Source organism: Martes martes (assembly GCF_963455335.1).
Source record: "Martes martes genome assembly, chromosome: 15".
In the NCBI taxonomy this organism is placed as follows: domain Eukaryota; kingdom Metazoa; phylum Chordata; class Mammalia; order Carnivora; family Mustelidae; genus Martes; species Martes martes.
The window spans coordinates 23,535,998-23,559,865 of NC_137903.1; the positions used below are offsets into that span (position 1 = coordinate 23,535,998).

The 23,868-nt window shown below is 34.1% G+C and overlaps 1 protein-coding gene across 3 annotated transcripts in view; it reads right to left on the minus strand.

Moving 5' to 3' along the window:
* KCNT2 (potassium sodium-activated channel subfamily T member 2) overlaps nt 1-23,868 on the minus strand; it is a gene marked incomplete at both ends in the record, with an annotated part of 342,191 nt that overhangs the window by 142,399 nt on the left and 175,924 nt on the right. For all 3 annotated transcript variants that reach the window (XM_080825071.1, XM_080825070.1, XM_080825069.1), the window contains one exon: nt 6,465-6,573. In XM_080825071.1, coding sequence (XP_080681197.1) covers nt 6,465-6,573 — 109 coding nt within the window. The remainder of the gene's footprint in view (nt 1-6,464; nt 6,574-23,868) is intronic.

The following is a 23,868-nucleotide window of genomic DNA, read 5'->3' on the forward strand; positions in this document are numbered from 1 at the left end:
TGTTACTTATGAAATGCCATAGTCAAAGCATGGAAAATAAAATTTATAGAAAACTCACAATTTACAAACCGATTTTTACAGTCTTTACTCTGACTTAGACATTTTCTACTCATACAAATTTATTTATAAATTGATATTTAACATTCTTCTCTACCACGTGTGGGTGAAAATTTACCAATTTGATTTTTATGTCTTTGTACGTCTGTTCAAATGAGGTAGAAAATTCTCAAGGACCCAGTATGTTGAAAAAAAAATTAGTTGACAAATAAAATGCAATTGAATATTCACCCGCAGTTGATATAACTCTTTTTCTGGGAGGTAAAGATAGAGTGGCAACCTAAATTTAGCAAATGGTTTATTCATATAACCGGGATTCATCTCCCACTGATTTTCTGAGTAATTTCGTCTGACGAGGAGACAAACAGCAACTTCTTTTAGATTCAACTAATTGGAGAGCTCAGTTTATTCTTTAAGTTCATTCAAGGTTTTTCAACAAAAGAATTCCTAATAAAGTACATTTTTTCCTTATGTTTCTTTTGTTTTAATGTTTTGTTTCTTTTTTAATGATTTCTGGAATATAGAGTGAAGAAAGAGATAAGGGTTTGGTTTTATTTTGATTAAAATTTAGTCTATAGAAACACGTCTGAAAGCTGGACTATTATAATATTTTGCTTTTTTCATCCTGGTTTTGTCACTAAGAGGAGAATATTTGTGAAGGGCTCAACAATGTGGAGCCCTTTTTTTCCTAGGTGATTTCTGTTCAGATATATGACCTTAGAGAGACTTTACTAGAATTGCTAGTCCCACAAGAGGCTGTCAGAGAATACAAGATGTTACAAAACCACATTTTTATATTAGTCACAGCTATGGAACACTGCCATTACTTCTTCCTATGTTTCAGTACCAACTGTCACTTCTTAAAAAAGAAGTGTATTGATAAAAAATATTTCTCACTGGAAAAGAGATTTAACACAACCAAAGCTATAGTACCATTTGACTTTTGTTCTACAGAAGTTGACAAAAAAAATAATCTACCAGAGAGAATCTTTTAAAAATAATGATATGGTGAAAGAATGCTGGCATTAATGTACTAGAAAGAGGAAACTATTGAGTTCAAGCTGCCATGGAAGGCATCAAGATGTAGCAGCCTACTATAGCACACAAATGGTAATCACTACTGCAAATGTGCTGGGGAACATGAAGACCAGCAGTAGGCTTATAGGCAGAACTCATGGATACCCAGGAAAGAAGACAAGGGGAGTGTTTTGACACAACCCTGATCATGGGATGAACCTGGGTTGTGTCAGTGGGTAAGCCTGGGATTCTCGGGGAGTCTAACCTACAGGACTTGATGGACTGAATGCAAATGATCAAAGAATGATTCATGGATTTTGGCTTGAGTTCTAAGTAGACGGTGTTGAGAAGAATGGGATAGAAACAGATTTAAAGTCAGGGAAAATCAATAAATACTTCTAGATACCTTAATTTTGAGACAGCTGTTAGAAACCGAATAGGAGATACTGACTATAGAGTTAGAGATACAAGATTGAACCTCATAGTGAATACTGAGGGAGAGATTTAATTTTGGAAATCATAGAAATGAATGAGGTTCCCTAAGGAAAAATTATGTAGGGAATACTGTAGAAAATCTTATTTAAATAATATGGCAATTTTATATCTAGCTTTCCACTGCTTACTCCTTTTATCTATTTTTGTAGTCTTAATGCACTCCTTAGGATTTCCAGGAAAACTCTGAGTTAAAATGGTTTTGGCAAGCATCCCTGTTTGTACCTAATCTTAAAGGCAGACTTTCAATAGGTGGTCATTAAATATTCTTTTTTACCTCTAGGTTACTGTGCAGATGATTTTCCTTAGGCTAAGGAATATTTTCTTCGTAGCTTTCTAACACTTTTTCTTTCTTTCTTTTCCTTTTTTTCAGGTTGTAAATGGATACTAAATTCTCTCTCAAAAGCTTTTTTTGTATCCATTAAATTCAATTTTTCCTTTGACATGATGATCTATTTCTGGAATAACTTCAATTTGGTGATGATATATTATTTTTAAAAATACATTACTTTGATAATTCTGCCAATATATTTTAGATAATTTTTCAACTATGTTAATCAATTAAATTGGTTTCTAATAATTTCTCATGTTATCCTCAATAAGTTTTGTACCATGGCTAGGTCAGCCTCATAAAATGAGTTGGGAAGAGATCTTTCTTTTTCTACTCTCTGGAAGATATGTACAATATGTGCTTTTTGAATATCTATAATAAGCTGTAAGACATCATGAGCAATGTTCAGTCACTTTTCCTGGAAATAAAGGTATTATAGATTTGTTAGGAAGATGAGAAATAGGTACTCAAGATTCATGAAAATCATTAATTTGATAGGTACTAATTACTGGTGGCTGATGTTCTTTTGAGTATTTTTTTAATTATGATAACCCTATGAGTTTCTCTTATTATCCACACTTTATACATCAAAGAACTCAAGCTGAGAGAAATTAAGAAGCCTGAGGTCATGTAGTTACAATACAGTAGAATTGAAATTTGACTGAGGATAGTCTCATTCCAGGATTTGCACTATCGAACTCTCTACTTTGACAAATTTATTGCTGAAAGTAAATCGCTGAAAGTAAATTTTTCTATGAGCCAGTTTGAGTTTATTTTTTTCTTAGGAAATCTGTGATGATTAAAATAATCAAATTACCTATGAAGTATATTTTTATGTTTTTGAATCTCATTAAGATTTGTAGTGGTTTATATTCACAAATTCTGTATCATAGCCATTATTTTACCGAAGATATTTTCTATCTCCAGACTTACTATTTTTACTTTTCTCTCTCGGTGAAATAGGTTAAGAACATATCTTTTCTGCTGCTGAAATCATGCCCATATAGACATCTCTCCTATAACTCTCATCAAAGTGTAGAAGATCTATTTTAATTATAATCAATAATATAATAATTCATTCAAATGACATTGCAACAACTCAACAGTTTAATGAGTATAGTCATTCTGTTTGGAAGAAAAGGATCCATATATGATATGACTGATAGATGTGCATAAAGCAGTAGCTGCTAGATCACTATATTATTTCTACTTTTTAATATTTTATATACTCATAACTCAAATTTTGAAGTTCCTTCTTTTCATCTTTTAAAACCATGGATTTATTTTAAAAAAAATATATAAATTATAGTCATGGTAGTAGTTCCACAATTTAGCATGTATTGAAGAGGCTATTTAAATAAACAGAAATAAAATGATCTCATTTTATATCCTGTATAATTGGAATTGTACTATTTAACACTCATGAGAATGCAAAGACAAACATATTGTGAATATTATCAAATGAATATTGGTTTAAGATTAAAGCAATTATTATTTTGTTACAAATGCTATTAGATATCTATTGTCAAATAATAGATAACTACAAACAAAACTCATTAACTTTGAGCAACCAATACTTTTATTTCTCAAAATTCTGTAGGTCAGCATGACTCTCTGGGTTGACTGTGGGTAAGTTGGGAGCTAAAGAGGTGGGGAGCCTGGGATGGATAAGTGTCACTTCCCATGTGATTTTCCATTCTTAGGGAGGCTAAGTTGGGATTCTTTTTTTTTTTTTTTCCTTACGATTTTACTTATTTATTTGAGGGATAGAACCAAGAGTGGGGAAGGGCAGAGAGAGAGAGAGAGAGAGAGAGAAGCAGACTCCTTACAGAGCAGGAAGCCCAACCTGTGTCTTAATCCCAGGACACAGAGATGACCTGAGCCAAAGGCGGATGCTTAACTGACTGAGCCACCCAGGCACCCCTGAATTGGGATTCCTTACATGCAGTTCTCTAGTTTCCAGTGAAAGGAAAGCAGAAGCACAGATTTTTAAGACTTAGGCTCTGAAGTCATACAATGTAACTTTTGTCACATTCTGGTCACAGTCACAAAACCAGCCTGTATTCAAGGGGTAGAGAACTACATTTCACCTCTTCATGGAATAAACTGCAAGATCCCATCAACACTGGACAGACACAGGGGACATGGTTCATTGAAGACCATTATTTTAACAATCTACCATACAAACTAAGTGCCAGCTTGATATACTGTCTTTTGAAAGGTAAAGTCTGTAATCTCTTAACCGCAGGCTGAGATGTGAAATATATTATATTGGTTTAAGAGTCTCATAGATCACTCCAAACTGTTTTACGACATTTTAATGAAAGTAGGATGCTTTTACTTTTTATGATATAAAAAAAAGAGTTCTTCTAAGATGTTGTAATCTCAACCTAAAAGAAGACAGATGTCATTAAAAGGAATTTCAGCAGGTGTCATAAATAAGAAATATTGTGACAAACTATCAGGATAGAACTTTTAACTATCACAGTCATTTCAATGGACTTATCAAAATAATGGCAAGATAAGAATATGAAAGAGAATTAATGTAAACAATCTTTGTAATTTTTTATTTGTAAAGGTGGAATATTCCCGTGAATTTGATCTATCTGTTGTAAACCTATCTAGTGCCTCTGAAGAAGGGGAAAGAATTAAAGTCTATTCTGAATCTTAGTTATAACACATTCAAAATTATAAATTGTCTTCCCAAACTACATATCGTTTTAGGATCCACATCTGATATCCATTTATTGAGTACCTAATATGTTTCAGATATTATTTAATCCTTACTGATAATCTTAACCAATGAAATAGAGACCTCATACATACAATAACATATATTAACAGAAGAGAAAAATAGGGTTCAGAATACTAATTTGGCTATCTAAATCTTAAGTGATGGCACTCAAATTTAAATTCACATTTTTAGGACTTACGTCATTGCTGCCTTCCTTAAAATAATTTCATATTAAGTCATTATCTGTCATGATAAAAATTTTACAATAATATTCCTTTTTGGGGTGCCTGGGTGGCTCAGGGGATTAAGCCTCTGCCTTCAGCTCAGGTCATGATCTTGGGGTCCTGGGATCAAGCCCTGCATTGGGCTCTCTGCTCGGCGAGGAGCCCACTTCCCCCTCTCTCTCTGCCTGCCTCTCTGCCTACTTGTGATCTCACTCTCTGTCAAATAAATAAATAAAAATCTTTTAAAAAAATTCCTTTTACTAACTAATAATAAAAAGAAGACAGCTTAGTTGCAAAGCTCTTTTAGATAAACAATTGGCATTTCTTGAAAGCTAATTACATATGTAACAGGTAGTAGATGTAGAATTTACACGTATTTTCCATTAAATTTCACAAAGACATTTACAAAGGAGGTGCTTTTATTTTTAATTTTCAGTTTAGGGAACAGGTTTTTTTAAAAACAAAACAAAATCATAGCACCATCATCACAAATCATTTAAATCAGTATTTGTACTTAAAACAAACTTTCAGATACTAAAATGCAGCCACAGTTAAGAGCCATTGCTTTGTTTGCTATACATTTTTAGTAAACTGATGTCATTAAAATCAAGAGTAAAAGATAAAAAACAGCAAACTAAATTGCAAAAATTTCATGGTTTTCTTGATATTTAGAAATTTCTTAGTGTTTATAATTTTTCGCTTAAATATCACATATGAATAGGTAAGCATTTTAAGATATATAAACACAGATGAAGAAATACATTTGTTAACACATAGTTAAGATGATTTGCATTTTAAAGATGTTTGCAGCTTTAAATTATTAAGGTGAAATGTTAAAAAAAAACAAGGAAGTCATTTTTTTCAATGTACATAAACTACTTCCTGGATCAAAATTAGTTCCTATGGAAACATTTAAGAAAAAAATAAAGTATGATCTTATTTTTCAATTTCTTAATAGTTTAAAGTATATGAAATGACAGTTTAAAGTATATGAAATAAAGTCATATGAAATGACTTTAAAAAACTCACATGTATGTTTTTCTTGAAATGTTTTCAAAATCTATATTATCTCCAAATAAATCTTCAAATAAGTTTATTATCTCCATATAAATATATTTTAATACACTCGAATATATTTTAACATTACAATATATTTTAATATTACTCTAATGCATGGTAAGCTTGCATATGTATTAAGTAATCTATAACAAAGCACCACCTATCTATAACAAAGATAGGTAGATACTATTAATAACAAAGCACTACCTATTTATGTGTAAACATAGTATAAATTAATGGCTGCAACATTCAAGACCTGTGTTTATATTATGGATAAAACTGTAAGTGCTAATCTACTTATAGTCTTACCAAGGTGTCCAGTAAATTCAGTGGATTAAATCACCAAATTACAAAAGAAGAAAAAATTTTCACTCCCAAAACATTCCCTGGCCATTTTTAAAGTAAATAAATTCACTCATAACAAGTAGATGACATAGATATTCTATGCAATCATGAATATATATAGTAAATTGCCCCTAATTTCAGAGACATAATGCTTACTATCACAGTTGGAGGAAATTCAAAGTATCTCAGTTGAGACTGAACTTACCAGCGAATTTGATATGGAATTTATTTTCAGGCTTTAATATCTGGACATACAGAGGACAATTTGGAGCAAAATCTTTTACAGCCCATGCTCTCAAAATTGTCTGGTGGTCCTGAAATGATAAATATCAAAAGATCATGAAATAAATCAAAAAATTTGTAATATATAAAGTAAAAATCTTCAATTGGTGTGTTAAATGGTCATACCCACAGTTTAAAATTAAACATACAAAATAGCGAATTGCAAGGACTTATTTTTAAAGATTCTTATTATTTCTATAAAGAAGAGTAACAATACCTAATTCAATCAGTGCTAATTACCAGCACTTAGAAAAGTAGCAGAGATTAGGAGGAAAATTTCTTGACAAACTTAAATGTAATTTTCTTAGAAATAATTGAGGGGAAGAGGCTTCAGAAATACAGCACAACTAATAGTCTGTTAACAATTTCCATGGGGAAAAAATGCAGATTTATAACAATTTTAACATGCTTAGGAAGCTTGGCAAAAGGAGAATGACTACAGTGACCACGCATGTAAAAACACACCATTTTGTTTATTTGTTTATTTTTTGTGTAAAAGTAAAAGGATTTTTGACTCTATGGGGGGGGGTGTGTGTGTGTTTATATGTGTGTGTTGGAAGATATCAGTAACATTCAGATACAAAAAAAAAGTTTTAAAAAAGCTTCTAAGACTGAGAAAAGGAATAAAAAACATGCTTAACATTAATGTTACACAAAGTATGACCCCATAAATTATTATTTAATTAACTAAGTAGATCAAAGCAAATTATCTGAGAAATGTGTCAGTTAGCCAATATATTTTGAAAAAGGAAACAAAATCATGTTCAAGGGTACGTTGTCCATATAGTAGTCATTAGCCACACGGGGCTGTCTAAATTTAAATTAACTAAAGTTAAGAATTCCATTTCCCTATCAGAGGAGCCACATTTCCAGTGCTCAAAGCTGTCTGTGGCTAATTCAAAACTATATGGAACACTGCAGATTTAAGCATCTGTATCATCACAGAAAGTTCTATTTGACAATGTTAGGGAAAGAAAAGGGTAAGTAAAAATACAAGTAGATATGAGAGATTGTTTATAGAAATGCAGAAAGAAGCTGCTGTCAGTGGTTGGTATGAAAGTTGATGAAGTGTACTCAGAATTCCTTAACTAGATAAGTGGACAATGTGCATTTTGCAGGGAAACTCTCAAAACATGACGATGAACCTGATACAGTGAGACAGTTAATTGTATGGGTCAACTTGGCTGGGTCATGAGGTGCCCAGGTATTTGGTTAAATATTATTCTGGATGAGTAGGAAATCCCAGAAAAGGGAGGGGCGGAGAAGACAAGTCACAAATTCTGTGTATAAATTTATATGACATCAGCAAACCTCTAAATCACGCATGCATGAGACAGAATAAGAGCAATCTCAAGGGAGATTTGAATCACTGCCAACTACTAGGGTGATAGAGTTTGCATTCAAGTGAACTAAATTAACTGCTTGCAGAAGTAAGAATGTCAACACTCTTTGGAGAAATATGGGAAATACCCAGGCTTCACAACATAATATAATAACCAGAATATATTGAAAAATTATTCAGTATATGAAGTGCCAGAAAAATGTCCAAACTAAATCCAATAAACATTAGCCTTTAGATGATCTAGATGTTTGAATTATCAGACGAGGACTTAAAAAAAGTGAATAAAATTATCCTCACTGAGGTAAAGCAAATATGGTCATAATAAATAGAAAAAAACTCAGTAAAGGAATGGGAAATATTTTTAAAATTAAACAAAAATATCAAATATCAGCAAAACATATTCACTGGATGGTCTCTGAAGTAGAATCGGGATGACATAGGAGAGTCAGTGAACTTGACCATAGATCAACAGAATTTATTGAATTTGAAAAACAGAGAAGAGGGATGGAAAAGGAACAGAGTTCAGGGACTTGTGCAACAATGTAAAAATGTCTTATATAATGTAATTGGATTTCCAGGAAGAACACAAAAGAGAAAATAGGACAGAAAACGATTTGAAGAAATAGTGGCTGGAACTTCCCAATTTTGTTAAAGGCATAATTTTCCATATTCAAGGAGCTCAGAGAATCCCAAACCACATAAATAAACAAAAAAATTACCACACCCAAGCACCCTGTAGTTTAAGTATTGAAAACCAACGGTAAAGATAGTATTTTGAAAGCAGCCAAAGAAAAACAGTTGTATGGCCAAGAATTCTCATCAGAAACCATGGAAACCAGGGGACAGTGAAACAATATCCTAAACTCCAGAATGAAGAGGGGAAAAAAACTATTAAGTCATCATTTCATAGAGAAAAATCCTTCAAAGAGATTAAATAAAGGACTTTTTCAATTACTGCTAAAAAAACGTGTTGTCATCAGAATCATACTATAAGAAAATTATAAGAAATGTCCTTATGCTGAAGGGATATGATACCAGAGGCAAATTTAGAACTTCAGAGGCAAAGGAGACTATCAGAAATGAGTAATATCTGAGAGAACAAAGATACATTTTTTCTTTAAAATATGTATACTTTTACAAAGAAAAATTTATAGTATTATCTTGTAGAATTTGAAATTTATAAAAATAATAGTAGAATAAGTACAAAGTTTCTAACTTCAATAAATTCTGCAATAGTAAAAAATAAGTAAATTGTGCAATATTAACATGAAGCAGACTGTAAAGAATTAAGCCTGTGTAGTGTAGTCACTAGAGGAGTCACTAAAAAAATTTCAAAAGATAACTTCCAAAAAGCCAATAGGCATATTAAACTTGAATTCCTCAAAAAAAAAAAAAAAAATCAAATAATTTTTTAAAAAGTAAAAAAGAGAAAACAGAGGAACATGAATTGGTAGGGAGACACAGGAAACAATTTAGTTAGACCTACATCCAATTATATAAATGATGGTACTAAATGTTAATGAACTGAACATACTAAAATATAAAGAAAATTAGAAAAACAAAACTAAGATCCAACCATAATTCAGGAGAGAGGGCACCTGGATGGCTCAGTCAGGTAAGCATCCAGCTCTTGATTTCAGCTCAGGTCATGATCTCAGGGTTGTGGGATCAAGTCCTGAGTCAGGCTTCACACTCACTGTGGAGTCTGCTTGAGATTCTCTCTCTCACTCTCGCTCTGCCCCTCCCCCTGCTCTTTCTCAAATAAATAAATAAAATCTTTAAAAAAAAATAAAATGGGGTACCTGGGTGGCTCAGTTGGTTAAGAATCAGCCTTCCATCACAGGTCATGATCTTGGGGTCCTGGGATCGAGCCCCACATAGGGTTCCCTGTTCATTGGGAAGTCTGCTTCTCCCTCTCCCTCTGCCCCTACCTCTCTCTCTCTCTGTGTCTCTTTCTCACTCAAATAAATAAATAAAGTCTTTATAAATAAATAAATAAATAAATAAAATAATGTTACTGGTAAAAGAAGTGATAATAAGGAAAAAAAATCTTCAATTTGAAAATAAGCAAAAGATCTAAACAGACACCTCACCAAAGAAGATACACAGGTGACAGATAAGCATATGAAAAGACGCTTAACACCATATTTCAACAGAGAATTGCAAAGTAAAACAACAATGAAATACCACCACACAATTATTAGAATGACTAAAATCCCAAATACTGACAACACCAAATACTAGTGAGGATGTGGGACAGTAGAAAGTGTCATCCACTGCTGGTGGGAATGCAAAATCATTCAGAAGCTTTGGAAGACAGTCTACAGTTTCTTATAAAACAAAACATACCCTTATCATATAATCCAGCAATTGTGCTCCTTGGTATTCACCCAAATGATTTATCTACCCAAAACCTGCACTTGAAAGTTTACAGCAACCTTATTCATAATTGCAAAAACTTGGAAGTAACCAAGATGTCCTTCAATAGACGAATGGATAAAACAGACAGGTATATCCAGACAATAGAATATTATTCAATAGTGAAGAGAAATGAGCTCTCCAGCCATGAAAAGACATGGAGAAAACTCAAACGCATATTGCTAAATGAAAGAGGGCTGACTTAGGCTGCAGACCGAGGCGCCTGGGTGGCAGAGTCCATTAAGCATCTCTTAGTTTCGATTCAGGTTGTGATCTCAGGGTCATGAGATGGAATGCCAAGTGAGTCTCTGCACTCAGCACGGAGTCTGCCTAAGACTGTCTTTTCCTCTCCCTCTGCCCCTCCCAGAGCACACACACACACTCTCTCTCTCAAATAAATAAATAAAATCTTTTTTAAAAAGGCTGAATACCTTAGAAAGCATAAAAAGACCAGTAGTTGTTAAGGGGCTTGTCATGGAGGACAGTGTAAGAAGTTATGATGGATAGATGGAGTACAGAGGATTTTTAAGCAGTGAAAGTATTCTGTAGGATATTGTAATGATGGACAAATTTCATTATACGTTGGTCAAAACCCATAAAATGCACAAAGTGAAGAGTAAACCCTAATGCAAACTATGGACTTTAATAATAGTGTATAAATATTTGCTATTTGTCACAATTGTACTAAAGTAATGTCAGATGCTAATAACAGTGGAAATTGGGGAGAAGGGATGGTGGAAATTCTCTATGTTTTTTGCTCAATTCTTCTGTAAACCCAAAACTGCTAAAAAAAGAAATAGTGTATTAAAAAAAAAGAAAGTAAACACGCAAAGTGTGAACTTTAGAGTCACAATTTTGGGGCTCTAATTTTGCTCTAGAATTTACAAACTGCATGAGTTTAAGTTACTAAACAAATCTGATTCTCAGGACAAAATGTTCAATTATGTTTGTAAAGTTGATGTAGACAGCTTGCTCTTCTCATTTCAACTGACCTCTGGCATCATGTGACATGTAGACTGCTGGCTCCCTAAAATTTTCTCCCTAGGCATCTGTGACACTGATTGTCCTTTGGTTTTCTTAACCCAAATTGAACTCATCTTCCTGCTGATAATGCTTCCTTTCCTGGAGATGGATTTTTACCAGCACCAAATCCTGAACTCCTCCACCCCTCATACCCCTGCATTCAATCAGTCCTCAAGTCTTGTTGATGATACCTTCTAAGTATTGCTCTAATATGTCTACTTCTCTCTAACCTGACTCAAAACAGTTGTCCCTTCAGACTTGGAGTGAAGGCAACAGCCTCCATATCAGTCCATTTCAAGTTTTATATTTTTTACTAATTCTGTGTTTTTATCAGATTCACTGTCCTTTCAAATGACAATTTTTTTGGATATTTGGCTACTGATAACCCTGCAGTGACTTTCTTTATTCTTAGCATCAATTCCAAACTTCTTAGCAAGGCTTACAAGACCCTTTATTAAACTGTATCCAAACTACTTCCCCAGCCTTGGCACTCATTATTCCAGTGCATTCTCCACTGTTGAGCCTCCAGGACTTCTGACGTGAAACAGAACTTCCGTCATTTATTCTAGCAGACCCTTTTCTTCCAACTAAAGTCCATGCCAGCCACTCCCGTTGCATTCTGTGTTTGCCCATCATAGTGTTAACCCACCTTTTTTTAAAATTGGATCCCCACTAAATTTTAAGTTCTAAGAAGACAAGAGCCATGTTTTATACTTCATTCATCCAAAGTGTATCTCTAATACCAAACTTTCATTTGCTTTTCAAAGATGAGCAGGAAAAACCATATTGACTTCATAGGGATATTGTGAACATTACATGAGATAAGGTAAAGAAGCATCAGGCATAGAGAAAGCACTTAGTAAATATGTCAAGTCAGTGGATAGTTGGATGAAGTACTGATCCTAAAAGCCCATAAATCTTCCTTGTTTTATTCGTGCATTGTGCCCCACCAACAAGAACCTATGATCCTGTGAGTGGAGGATTAAGTAAGGAAAAAGGAAACAAGGGAAGTGTACAATGGCATAAATGTTGCATAGAAAATAAGTATTTGCTAACACACATAATAAAACCAGCACAGAAACAAGATTTTTAATTCATTCTTCTACAACAGAGAATGATATTGATCTTTTTTTTCTCCTTGCTGACAAAATTCAACCTGAAATAAGATACTCCAAACTTAATTGTAACCAAAAAGTAAAAGTATCCACCATGACAAATTTGGAATAAGCAGTCTAAATAATAAAGGAAGGTAACATAGGGTAGTATTGAGTCATCGTGTTTATTGCTACTATGAAAGCAGAATATTTCATCTAAAGTCGGTTAATCTAAAAATTAATTGGCTAAAATAATCTTATAAAATTTAACTTTTATAACTTGAAATAGCTAAAAATTATTTATTTGTTGGCGTTCTAAGGATCTAAAATATATCACTTTACCTATGACAAGGATCTTTCCTGAACTCCAAATGACCCATAAAAGAAGCCAGAGATTTTAGATGAAATTTTATACATGAATTGTTTCCTCCTTCTCCATGAGAACTTGTAATTTTCATTAGATTCTCAAATGCAGTCTATGACTCAGAAAATGGTTAAGACATTAGTCTGATTGAAGGTCACTTTCAAGTCAGTTTTTAGTTTATAAAATGTATCCGTAGCACTTAAAAATGATACCTTTTTATATTTTGAGTATATTTTGCTAACTTATCTACTGAACACATTTTTTAGGGTCAAATAAACTGAATTCTGAAACTTAAGATAACATATGTAAATAAATTTGATCCCAATTTATAGGCAGCTAAACAACGTAGGTACAGCACTTATATGAGTAAAAAATCTTGCAGCCAATTGAAAAACAAATCTTTCTGAAACACAACTCAAATGTATTGTTTTATAAACAACTCCTGCCTAATATAATCATTGCCCAGAGAATAACATATTCCCAGAACTTCCTCTAAACGCTTTGCTTTAGACTCAAAAGCATCTTGAGGGGCACCTGGGTGGCTCAGTGGGTTAAGCCTCTGCCTTCGGCTCAGGTCATGATCTCAGGGTCCTGGAATCAAGCCCCACATCCGGCTCTCTGCTCAGTGGAGAGCCTGCTTCCCCTCCTTCTCTCTCTGCCTGCCTCTCTGCCTACTTGTGATCTCTGTCAAGTAAATAAATAAAATCTTAAAAAAAAAATTTTAAAAAAAAGCACCTTGAGTGCGAGGGTCTATTTAGTTCACAATTACATTGTCTGGGTCTAATAGGTAAATTGATAAATTATAAGATTAGATTGCATATCTATCTATCTACATATTGCATATATACCTAGATATATATGTACTAGTATAAAAAATTGAATTCTGATACATAGAATCTATAATAAATGTCCTCTATAATTAATTCATTTGACTTCATGACTGCATTAAGGAAACTACATAGTTCATTTGTAATGAACTGTAATTGATGTCTTCGGAGAATCAGGTTTCAAATTTGATATATATTTATTATTAAGTGCAAAATAATTTGGGATTTTCTTAAATTAAATACTTAAAAATGAAGTATATAACCAAAAACCCAAATAAATATAAAACATTAAAATATTGGGGCACCTGGGTGGCTCATTCAGTTAAGCAACCAACTCTTGACTTCAGCTCAGGCCATGATCTCTGGGTCTTGGGATCAAGTTCTGCTTCAGGCTCCATGCTCAGCATGGAGTCTGCTCAGGATTCTCTCTCTCTCTCTCTCTCTCTCTCTCTCTCTCCCTGGCTCATGCTGTCTCTCTCTCTCTCTCTCTCTCTCTCTCTCTCTCTCAAATAAATAAATTTTAAAAATTAAAAAAAAAACAAATAATCAAACAAACTTGGGGCACCCAGGTGGTTCAGTCAGGTAAGCATCTGCCTTTGGCTTAGGTCATAATCCCTGGGTCCTGAGATTGAGCCCTACACTGGGCTCCCTGCTCAGCTGGGGAGACTGCTTCTCCCCCCTCCTCCTTGCTCATGCTCTCTTTCACTATTTCTGTCTCTCTCTTAAATAAGTAAATAAAATCTTAAAAAAAAACAACTCATAGGGCTGCTAGTATAATTTCCTCTTTCTGCCAAGTTTAAACAGAAAGGATCTGACATTATGTCTGAGACCAAAACATTATCTTGGATTTCAGTTTTAAGATTGTATTTCCTGCTCTTTCCAATGATCTCTCAGGAATTGTAATCCTACTTTCAATTCCCATTCTTACAGCTGAAACTGTACTACTCCTTACAGATACATCATGGCAAAAACCTGATTGTCTGTCTGAAATTCCAGATATGACATATTCCTAGAATCTTCTTACCACTAATTTTGGCATTGTGTAGCAAGTCAATTTTATGGCCAGTTAAATAACACATCTGCTTTCTGACTTTGCTTGTCAAGAACCAAAACCTATTTTGTGCTCTGCTTCTTAAAACTGAAATCCTGTATTTTTTCTTAGTGTTTGTTGGCCTAAGGTCCAATAATTTGCAGGGAACCTTACATCCCTTAAATAATATATTTTGCATACTTATGTCCTCTCCCAGATTCTTCAGGAATCACAGTCAACACCAAATCTAACTCCAGATCATAACCCTCTTGGGTCTTCCCTGATTTACTCTTTTAACAAAGTTGTGACCATAGTATCTTAAAATCTCACAAAGCTCATTGACAAGTGCCAAGTGAATAATAAAGCGATTCATAAAGAGGCTAGTTTATCTTGAAAGCATGTAACTGAAGCTCAGTGAAAATCATCTATCAGGAATTTACCAAAAGATATTGCTGTACCGATCAAAAAATGAGTTATACTAGTAAGGGTGTCTTAGCAAGTTTAAAATTCACAGTTTGAAATTCTGTGATTTTATGAATTGGAAAGGAAGATGCTTTTGAGAATAGATTATTAACCACTGGGTTGAATAACAAGCAAAAGACTTTGGAAAACCTTTCTAAAGAATTTATGGTACATTGTATTGCATAATGAAATAATAGGAATGATTATCTGTCAAACTGTTGCAATGCTCAAAATGGATCTGCTTAAGACAAAACAATATTCTTTTTAAAAAGCTTAAATTATGAAGGGTAGCAGAATATGCTTTTTGTAGCATAAAGACCATTTTGGTCTGATTATTTTTGATAAAAAGTAGCCTAAGGAAGAAGCTCTTAAACCAAAGTAAAATCTACCCTTTAAATCTACATTCATGAAGAAAATTCCATTTGTAAGGGTGACTCTTTCTGTACCAAGAAGAGAAGGATGACTCTAGACCACAGCTCTTCATCAGTGGAGAAGGCACCAGACTTAAATCTGCATAAAACCTAACTGTATTATCTTGATCACCCCTCAGAACTAGTCTCTCCACTCCCAGCATCTTTCTTTTCATTAGCTGAGGATTGTATTTAAGGTGATGGCTTGAACCATTGGGGGAGTTTTGCTGCTTTCTTGAGTATCTCCCATGTATACATGAGGTATACATATTAAATTTCTGACTGATTTTCTTTTGTTACTCTTTTATTACTGAGGAGGAGGGGAGAACACCCACAGAACCTAGAATATAAAGGAAAATTATTTTTCCTCCTCTACAATTGCAAACATTTTATTTCAGCTCTTTCCTCATGCTGTCTAAAAGGGTCACATAGGGAATATGCTGTCTGCGTGTTTGATGATTGTTTGGTTTCTACTCTAAGATTCCATATGTTCAAAAATGCATGTAATTATCAGGAAAAAAATGAACATCTTTGACATTTAAGAGGAAAGATAACAGCATAGTATATTTTTTTTTCTAAAAGTTACAACTTAAAAAAGTCTTTGGAGTCAGATGACCAAGAAGACTTTAAAGTTTCCGTCAATTTGATTTCCTGACAGCTTGATTTTCTGTCAGGTTTCTTCCTGAATATAGACCCCTGAACACCCTTTTCTTTGAACATTTAGTTTAGAAAAAGTCCAATTAAAATCCTTTTTTCTGCCCCTTTAAGAATTAAATCTTCTCTCTGATTCTCACCAGTTTTACAACCCAGAAATGTCTTTCTCAAGAACCAGAGGGCCATAGTTCTGAAATGTAAACAAAGGAGCTAGAGCCCCTACCTCCCAGTCTCCATGGGAAGATAGGAACCTAACTTCCATAACAGACAATTAGCAAATGATGGCATAATCACATGGACCAGTACTTTTCCACCTCTTTCAGTACAGAACTTAAAAATCCTCCAGCCTTTTGTTTCCAAGGAGTTGAGTTCAATCTTTCTCCTTCATTGCAACAGTCCTACATAAAATCTTTCTCACCTGTTTAGCAAAGTCTGGTGCAATTTTTCCTTGACACAGACAGAATAAAGTGTAAATACTAGGTTTTTGAGCTAGTATTCAAAATAGCAAGCCAGAGTACTGTTTTATTAGCCTACAAATTGGAGCTAGTAACAACTTCCTTGCACGGTTGCTATGAAAAATACATCACATCATTAATATGTATAAATATATATAAATGACCTCTAGCCTGTAATTGATATTTAGTGATGGCTAATAAATAAGAGGTGTTATTATGTATTTCTCTTTTTTTTTCCAGTGCCAAGAAGCAAGAAGTTAAAAAATCAGTTATGCCAAGAAAGCTAAAAGAGCAAAGCAAACACTACTGTTTTTTTTTCTAGAAGTAGGCCATTTATGTAAAAATCCATATGTCCAGTTCAGCTCAGAAAATTAAATTCTTTTACCATTGCAAAGAAAATCCATCCAGAGGGTAAACCTTTTATGCTGCATACATTATAGTGACTCAGTGGAGACTTAACTTTGAAGAAATCTTTTTGAGCATACCCAACAAGACTGAGGAAACAAGATATTGGAAAGTGTCTGAACCTTTTAAAACATATCACGATGTAAGACGTCCTTCCTTCTCTCCATTCAACCACCTCTTAACTTTCCAGCTCACTATCTAGGACTGTGATTCCAAAGAATGGCTGACATCCTTAGCAACTTCAATCTGTCTACACTCTCGTTCTCTGTTACCCCAACACCCTCATTCTCATTTCCCTGCTTACCAGCTTGCATCAAATGTTTCACCAAATAAGCAGACCCTTGTGTAAACAGTCATTTTGCTTGTCTCTCTCAATCAGGCTTACTCTACAGGCAAAACTACAACCTTGCTAAATCCAACCCTCTTTCTACTACAAATAACAGACGGTTGGCACAAACACACATGCATGCTAAAGAGGCCTTACTTCAAATTGGGAGTCCATAATATCACATGAGAGATGAACATTGCTCAGCAAACTCCACATTTCTCCAGGCCATTCACTTTCCTGCTGCTCTAGAGAACTATCTCATACAGTTCCTCAAACCTCTATGATGATCTCAACTACTACGAGAAAATAGAAATAATAAGAAAATTTCCATAGCGCTCTCCATCACACTGGACTGCATACTTGCCTCTCATTAAAAATGAGTGTGTATTTTACACACTTAGCAAAGGGAAACTTCTGCCTGTCTGCTCGATCATATTCTCTCTTGTGCATCCTGTGACTTTACTCTTTGAATTTTTCACTTTCCTGGATCAGTCATTTTACCCTCTCTGATGGATCATCTCCTTCAGTATATAGACTTGCTAAAAATTTTCCCACTAAAAACAAGAAAGAAAAAAAGAAAAAAGAGAAAGTTTTCCTTCACCAGAAATTACCCTCAGGTACTGTGGCATTTCTCTGCTCCATTTACAGAAACCATTTCTCCTCCTCCTCCTTCTTCTTCTTCTTCTTCTTTTTTAAGATTTTTATTTATTTGACAGAGAGAGAGAGAACACAAGTAGGCAGAAAGGCAGGCAGAGAGAAAGGGGGGAAGCAGGCTGCCCACCAAGCAGAGAGCCCGATGCAGAACTCAATCCCAGGAGCCCAAGATCATGACCTGAGGCGAAGGCAGAGGCTCAACCCACTGAGCCACCCAGGCGTCCCCAGACACCACTTCTAAAGTATGTCTTTGCTGCTTCTACTTCCACTTCGCTACTTAATTTTAAACTTTCATTTCTAGGGGCGCCTGGGTGGCTCAGTGGGTTAGAGCCTCTGCTTTCGGCACGGGTCATGATCCCAGGGTCCTGGGATCGAGCCCCACATTGGGCTCTCTGCTCAGCAGGGAGCCTGCTTCCTCTCCTCTCTCTGCCTGCCTCTCTGCCTACTTGTGATCTCTGTCAAATAAATAAATAAAAGTATTAAAAAAAAAACAACTTTCATTTCTAATCCAAGAATTTAAAGCTATAAATCCCTTTTTAGGCACTACTTCACCTGTGTCCCCTCAATTTTGACATGTGCATTTTCATCACAATTCAATGAAAATAATTCTAATCCTCCTCTTAATTTGCATTTAACTCATTCAACTCATGTGCTAATTTTCAAATATTTGGGTATTATCCTGCTGACATTTTATTGTTGATTTCTATGATCAGAGAACACACTCTGTACGTTTTCATTCTTTTAACTTTTTTTGCCACTTCTTCTCTTGTCCAGCTTATTATCTTTCTCTGTGAATGTTTTTTATGCACTTGCAAAAAATGTGTATTCCACAGTTGTTGAATGTAATGTTCTACGTGTCAATGAGATCTAGCTGGTGAAAATGAGCTCAAGTTTTGTTTTGTATAAACCTACTGATTTTCTACTTGTTCTGTTAGTAATTTAGAAAGCCATATTGAAATTTCTAACAATTGCAGATTTTTACACCTCCTTCTAGTTCTGCCATTTTGTTCTTCATGTACTTTGAGGTTTCACAGCAACTTTGTGCACACTTTGAGGAGTGTTATGTCTTCTTGATGCATTGATCCCTAAATTAGCACAAAATACTTCTTAAAGCATTTCTTTTCAAAGAAATTGAGAAATAATGGCTTAACTATTAAGAAAGAATTCTATAAAGATTGAGAGTGCAAAGGCAAGTGGAGAAGGGAATGTGTGAAGGAAAAAAAAAGGCACCAATGATCACGGAACAAAATAGGGAAAACAAGTAAGACAACAATACAAAATGTTCTCTATTAGGGGACAATTGGTGTTCTTGGAGGAGCTTCAGAGATATGGAGAGAGTATAAATTGGAATAATGGATCTAAGGACATCATAAGTTTAAAAATAGTGGACATTGGTTTTTTTTAAGAGGCTAAACTAAAAGGGGAGGAAGAATTTTAATACCTATAAGAATACAAGCAGCTTGAAGTAATAGGTACCATAAAAGTAGTCTAATGAAGTAAGTAAGACAGTGTTGCTTTATGTGTTCCTGTCTAATAATTAACGAGCTTTATAATTATATTTTATGTTAAGCTTTTAAATTTTTAAATTAATAGTTCAATCTAAAAGGTCAACCTTCTCTAACATTCCGTATGCTTCTTCCCCAGTGTCCACTCCTGTTAGCAGTGTCATCACTAGCTAACATTCTATGCATTTATTTAATTATATAATGATGGTCACTTCTACTAGCAGGCCAGCTTCATGAGAACGGATATTTTTTTCACTGCTATGTTCATAAATATACCTTCAGTTGATACACCAATGCCTGGATGATACACCACTCAATAAATATTTGTTCAATGAATGAATGGTTAAAAATGATGACAGTGTTACCCTACAGAAATTTTTTTCCTTGGGTAAAATGCTATGCTCGTGTCTAAAGAGCCTAAAAATAATTATGTCAATTGGGTCCATGTAAACTTGATCCTAAGTGGACTGAGACATGTAAACCTTACATGAAAATCTAAATAACAAATTAATTTCTGATAGGATAGTAAGTGTAGGTAACAAATCTGCAATAAACAGCAATGGAAAATAAATAAATAAAAAATAATAAATGGTAATAAATACCTATAATATACAGCGGATTTTAAAAATTTAAGGTATGGCAGGAAATAATACAAAAGAGGAAATATGTAATCAAAGTGACCACTGGGTCTTCAGTGAACATTGTGTACATAGTCACAAAATTCTGAATGTTTATTGCATCCAACATTTAGATTTAATCATTAAACAATGGCAGAAAACTTAGTTTTGATCACAGAACAAAAAGGTAAATGATATCATTCTTGAAAGGCAAAAATAGAAGTATCACAGCCCAAAACTGGATCATGGAAAATTGGGAATGAAAGCTGAAGGAAAGAAGGAAACAATTGCCATATTCTTACAAAGCAGAGATAAAAAATACAGTATCAGCACTTTAATGGATTTAAAGGAATATCTTCTTTTAGGAAACAGACTAAAAATGGGAAATAGAATAAACAACTGATGCTTCAAATCCTACACACACACACACACACATACACACACACATATATAATTTTTTTTAACTGATTAAAATTTCAAACTGTGGAACCACTTTTACGTACAAATGTGTGACCGTTCGAACAGTAAGCTATTATCACATGGGAAGCAGATTGGTACAAAGAAAGGAGTGTTAAAGTTGACCTGACCTGCATAGAGCCCAGACTCGGCCGCTCTGGGAAATCTAATTAACAACTCTGAGCCTTGGTTCTCTCATCTATAAAACAATTGTGGTGAACATGAAATGACATAATGTGCACAAATGCCTGACCACATGAAAGCTACTTATGAAATGTCAAATTTGCTGGTTCCTTTCCGCTTGTTTGCTTTATTAAGTAGACTCAAAGACAATAAGCTAAAATATGTATAACAAGAGTATCAACATGGACTAGAACTCCAGTTCCATATAAACGTGCAAGATTTTTATAGAAAATTAGCATTACAATATTAGATGTTTTTAAAATGTATCATTTTTCACAACAGGTTATGTAGAAAAATACATGTTTGAAAGTCTGTTATCTTTAAAATAAAAATAAATAATAAATAAATAAATGTTATCATCTTAAGAAAAAAATGGGCATTTTCTTTAAAATGCAGATATCATGTGCTTTATTCCTTTTTGTTAAGATTATATTTTTTTAGTAATCTCTACATCTAATGTGGGGCTTGAACCCACAACACTGAGATCAAGAGTCACATGCTCCACTGATTGAGCCAGCGAGGCACCTGTGAGCTCCATTCATTCTTTTAAATTAAAGTTGATCTAGGATCATCAAAAAGGATTTTTGACTTTAATGAAAATACACTTAATGATTTTTTAAAAATATTTTTTTGTGATTCAGAAAAATTTACTAAGGATGTTGGCTATACTACTTTTAGGTTCATGTTTACCCTATAACATTTTAATAAAGAATATAAAACTTTATATAGGAATATATTTATTTTTATGAAATATTATTAATTCCAAAAAAGAATCCTTTGGAGTATTTATTAATTTTTCATTTTGATAGTCACGACTCTGCCTCTCCCAGTTAGAATATACACACACTAACACTAGAGTTGGTAGTATTCAGCCTCGTTTAAAAAATATTATTAAAACAACAGAAGATGGGGTGCCTGGGTGGTTCAATTGGTTACACATCTGCCTTCATTCAGCTCAAGTTGTGAACTCAGGGTCCTGGAATCAAGCCCCACAAGGTAGCAGGTCCTTGCTCCTCCCCCAACTTGTGCACACTCCCTCTCAATAAAATAAATAAAATCTTTTTTAAAAAATTAAAAATTAAAAAAATAAAGCAATAGAACTCATTCATTCAATTCTAGCAATATTTAGCAATTTTTAGTAATTTATTCAGCAATAATAAATGCATGTGTATCTATCAGAAATAGTGTGCAACATTTTTCAAAGGTGTAACTGTAGCAAAGAAAATAGTATAAAAGAACATTTTCATAATAGCATGATTTAAAAAAAAAATTTGAGTATAGATGATACACAATGCTACATTAGTTTCAGGTGCACAACACAGTGATTGAACATCTTATACCTTATGCTAAGCTCAGCGCAAGTGTAGATACCATCTGTCACCATATATCACTATTACAATGTCATTGAATATATTCCCCATGTTGTGCCTCTTATTCCCATGACTTACTCATTGCATAACTGGAAGCCTATAGACTGACTTACTGCATAACTGGAAGCCTATATATTCCACTCCCTTCATCTGTTTTGTCCAACCCCCAACTCTCCACCCCTCTGGCAACCATCAGTTTGTTCTATGTATTTATAGGTCTAATTCTGCTTTTTGTTTATTCATTTGTTTTTGGGTTCTATGAATGAGCGAATTCACATGATATTTGTCTTTTCTGTCTTATTTCACTTAGCATAGTATCCTCTGGGTCTATCTATATTGTTACAAATGGCGTGATCTCATCCCTTGTTATGGCTGCATAATATTCCAGTGTGTGTGTGTGTGTGTGTGTGTGTGTGTGTACACACAATACAACTTCCTTATCCATTTGTCTATCAATGAATACAGAAGTTGCTTCCATATCTTGGCCATTGCAAATACTGCTGTAGGAAACACAGGGATGCACATATCTTTTTGAATTAGTGTTTCTGTTTTCTTTGGGTAAATACTTAGTAGTGGAATTACTGAATCATATGGTATTTCTATTTTTAACTCTTGGGGGATCCTCCAAACTGTTTTCCACAGTGACTGCACCAGTTTACATTTCCACAAACAACGCACAAGGATTTCCTTTTCTCCACACCTTTGCCAATTCTTGTTTTTCTTATCTTTTTAATTTTAGCCATTCTGACAGTTGTAAGGTCTGATCTCATTGTGGTTTTGATTTGCATTTTCCTGATGATTCCTGACGTTGAGTATCTTTTCATGTGTTTGTTAGGCCATCACATCAAAACGATTTTGAACCACGTTTAGAAAAATTTCTTTGAAAGCATGACCAATATCAAAATCTCAGTTCTATAGATTTTAAAAATGTGTTGTCCCCACACAACAGACAATCCTAACTCAGATGTGCATAGACATAGCAGGAAAATATTGCAAGGCAAATCTAAACTATTAAAAACAATTATTGGAAACGTTCATTTTAGAACAAATGTATGAAAAAAAATTAATCCAGGGGCACCTGTGTGGTTCAATCAGTAAAGTGTCTGCTTTGGCTCAAGTCATGATCTTGGGGTCCTGGAGTCAAGCCCCACATTGGGCTTTCTGCTTGCAAGGGCCCTGCTTCTCCCTCTCCTCCCTGCTCATGCTCTCTTTCACTCTCTCCCTCTATCAAGAAAGTAAATAAAATCTTTTAAAAATTACTCTAAGTTACTTCTTAATAAATCATAAACATTTCACTAATTAACTTCACATAAATATTTTTGGAATTAAATTAAGGAAAAAAAATTGTCTAATCTTACTTATTTAACAACAACAACAAAAATTTCTCCAAGGAAGGTTCAATGTAATTGACCTTTACCAAAGTAAAACTTTTTACTCTGTTCTGTAACTGTATCTGTAAAATATAAATCTGCATGTTTCTTCCCAATATCCAATAGTTCCAACACTACTTCTCAACCCCTGTTGCAGGAGTGACTGATTGCTATCCCTTGCAGGAGAGAGAAGGAATTTCCTGAGAATCTCTTAAAATTTTCCCAAGTGATTCAATTGTCTAACATAAGTGAGCTTGATTAAAATTAGAGAGACCAGATAGCCTCTTAGCCAAGTGGAACGTAATTCCATCACGTAGGAACACATTATGATTCCAGACCTTCTGGCCCTCCCAAGACACT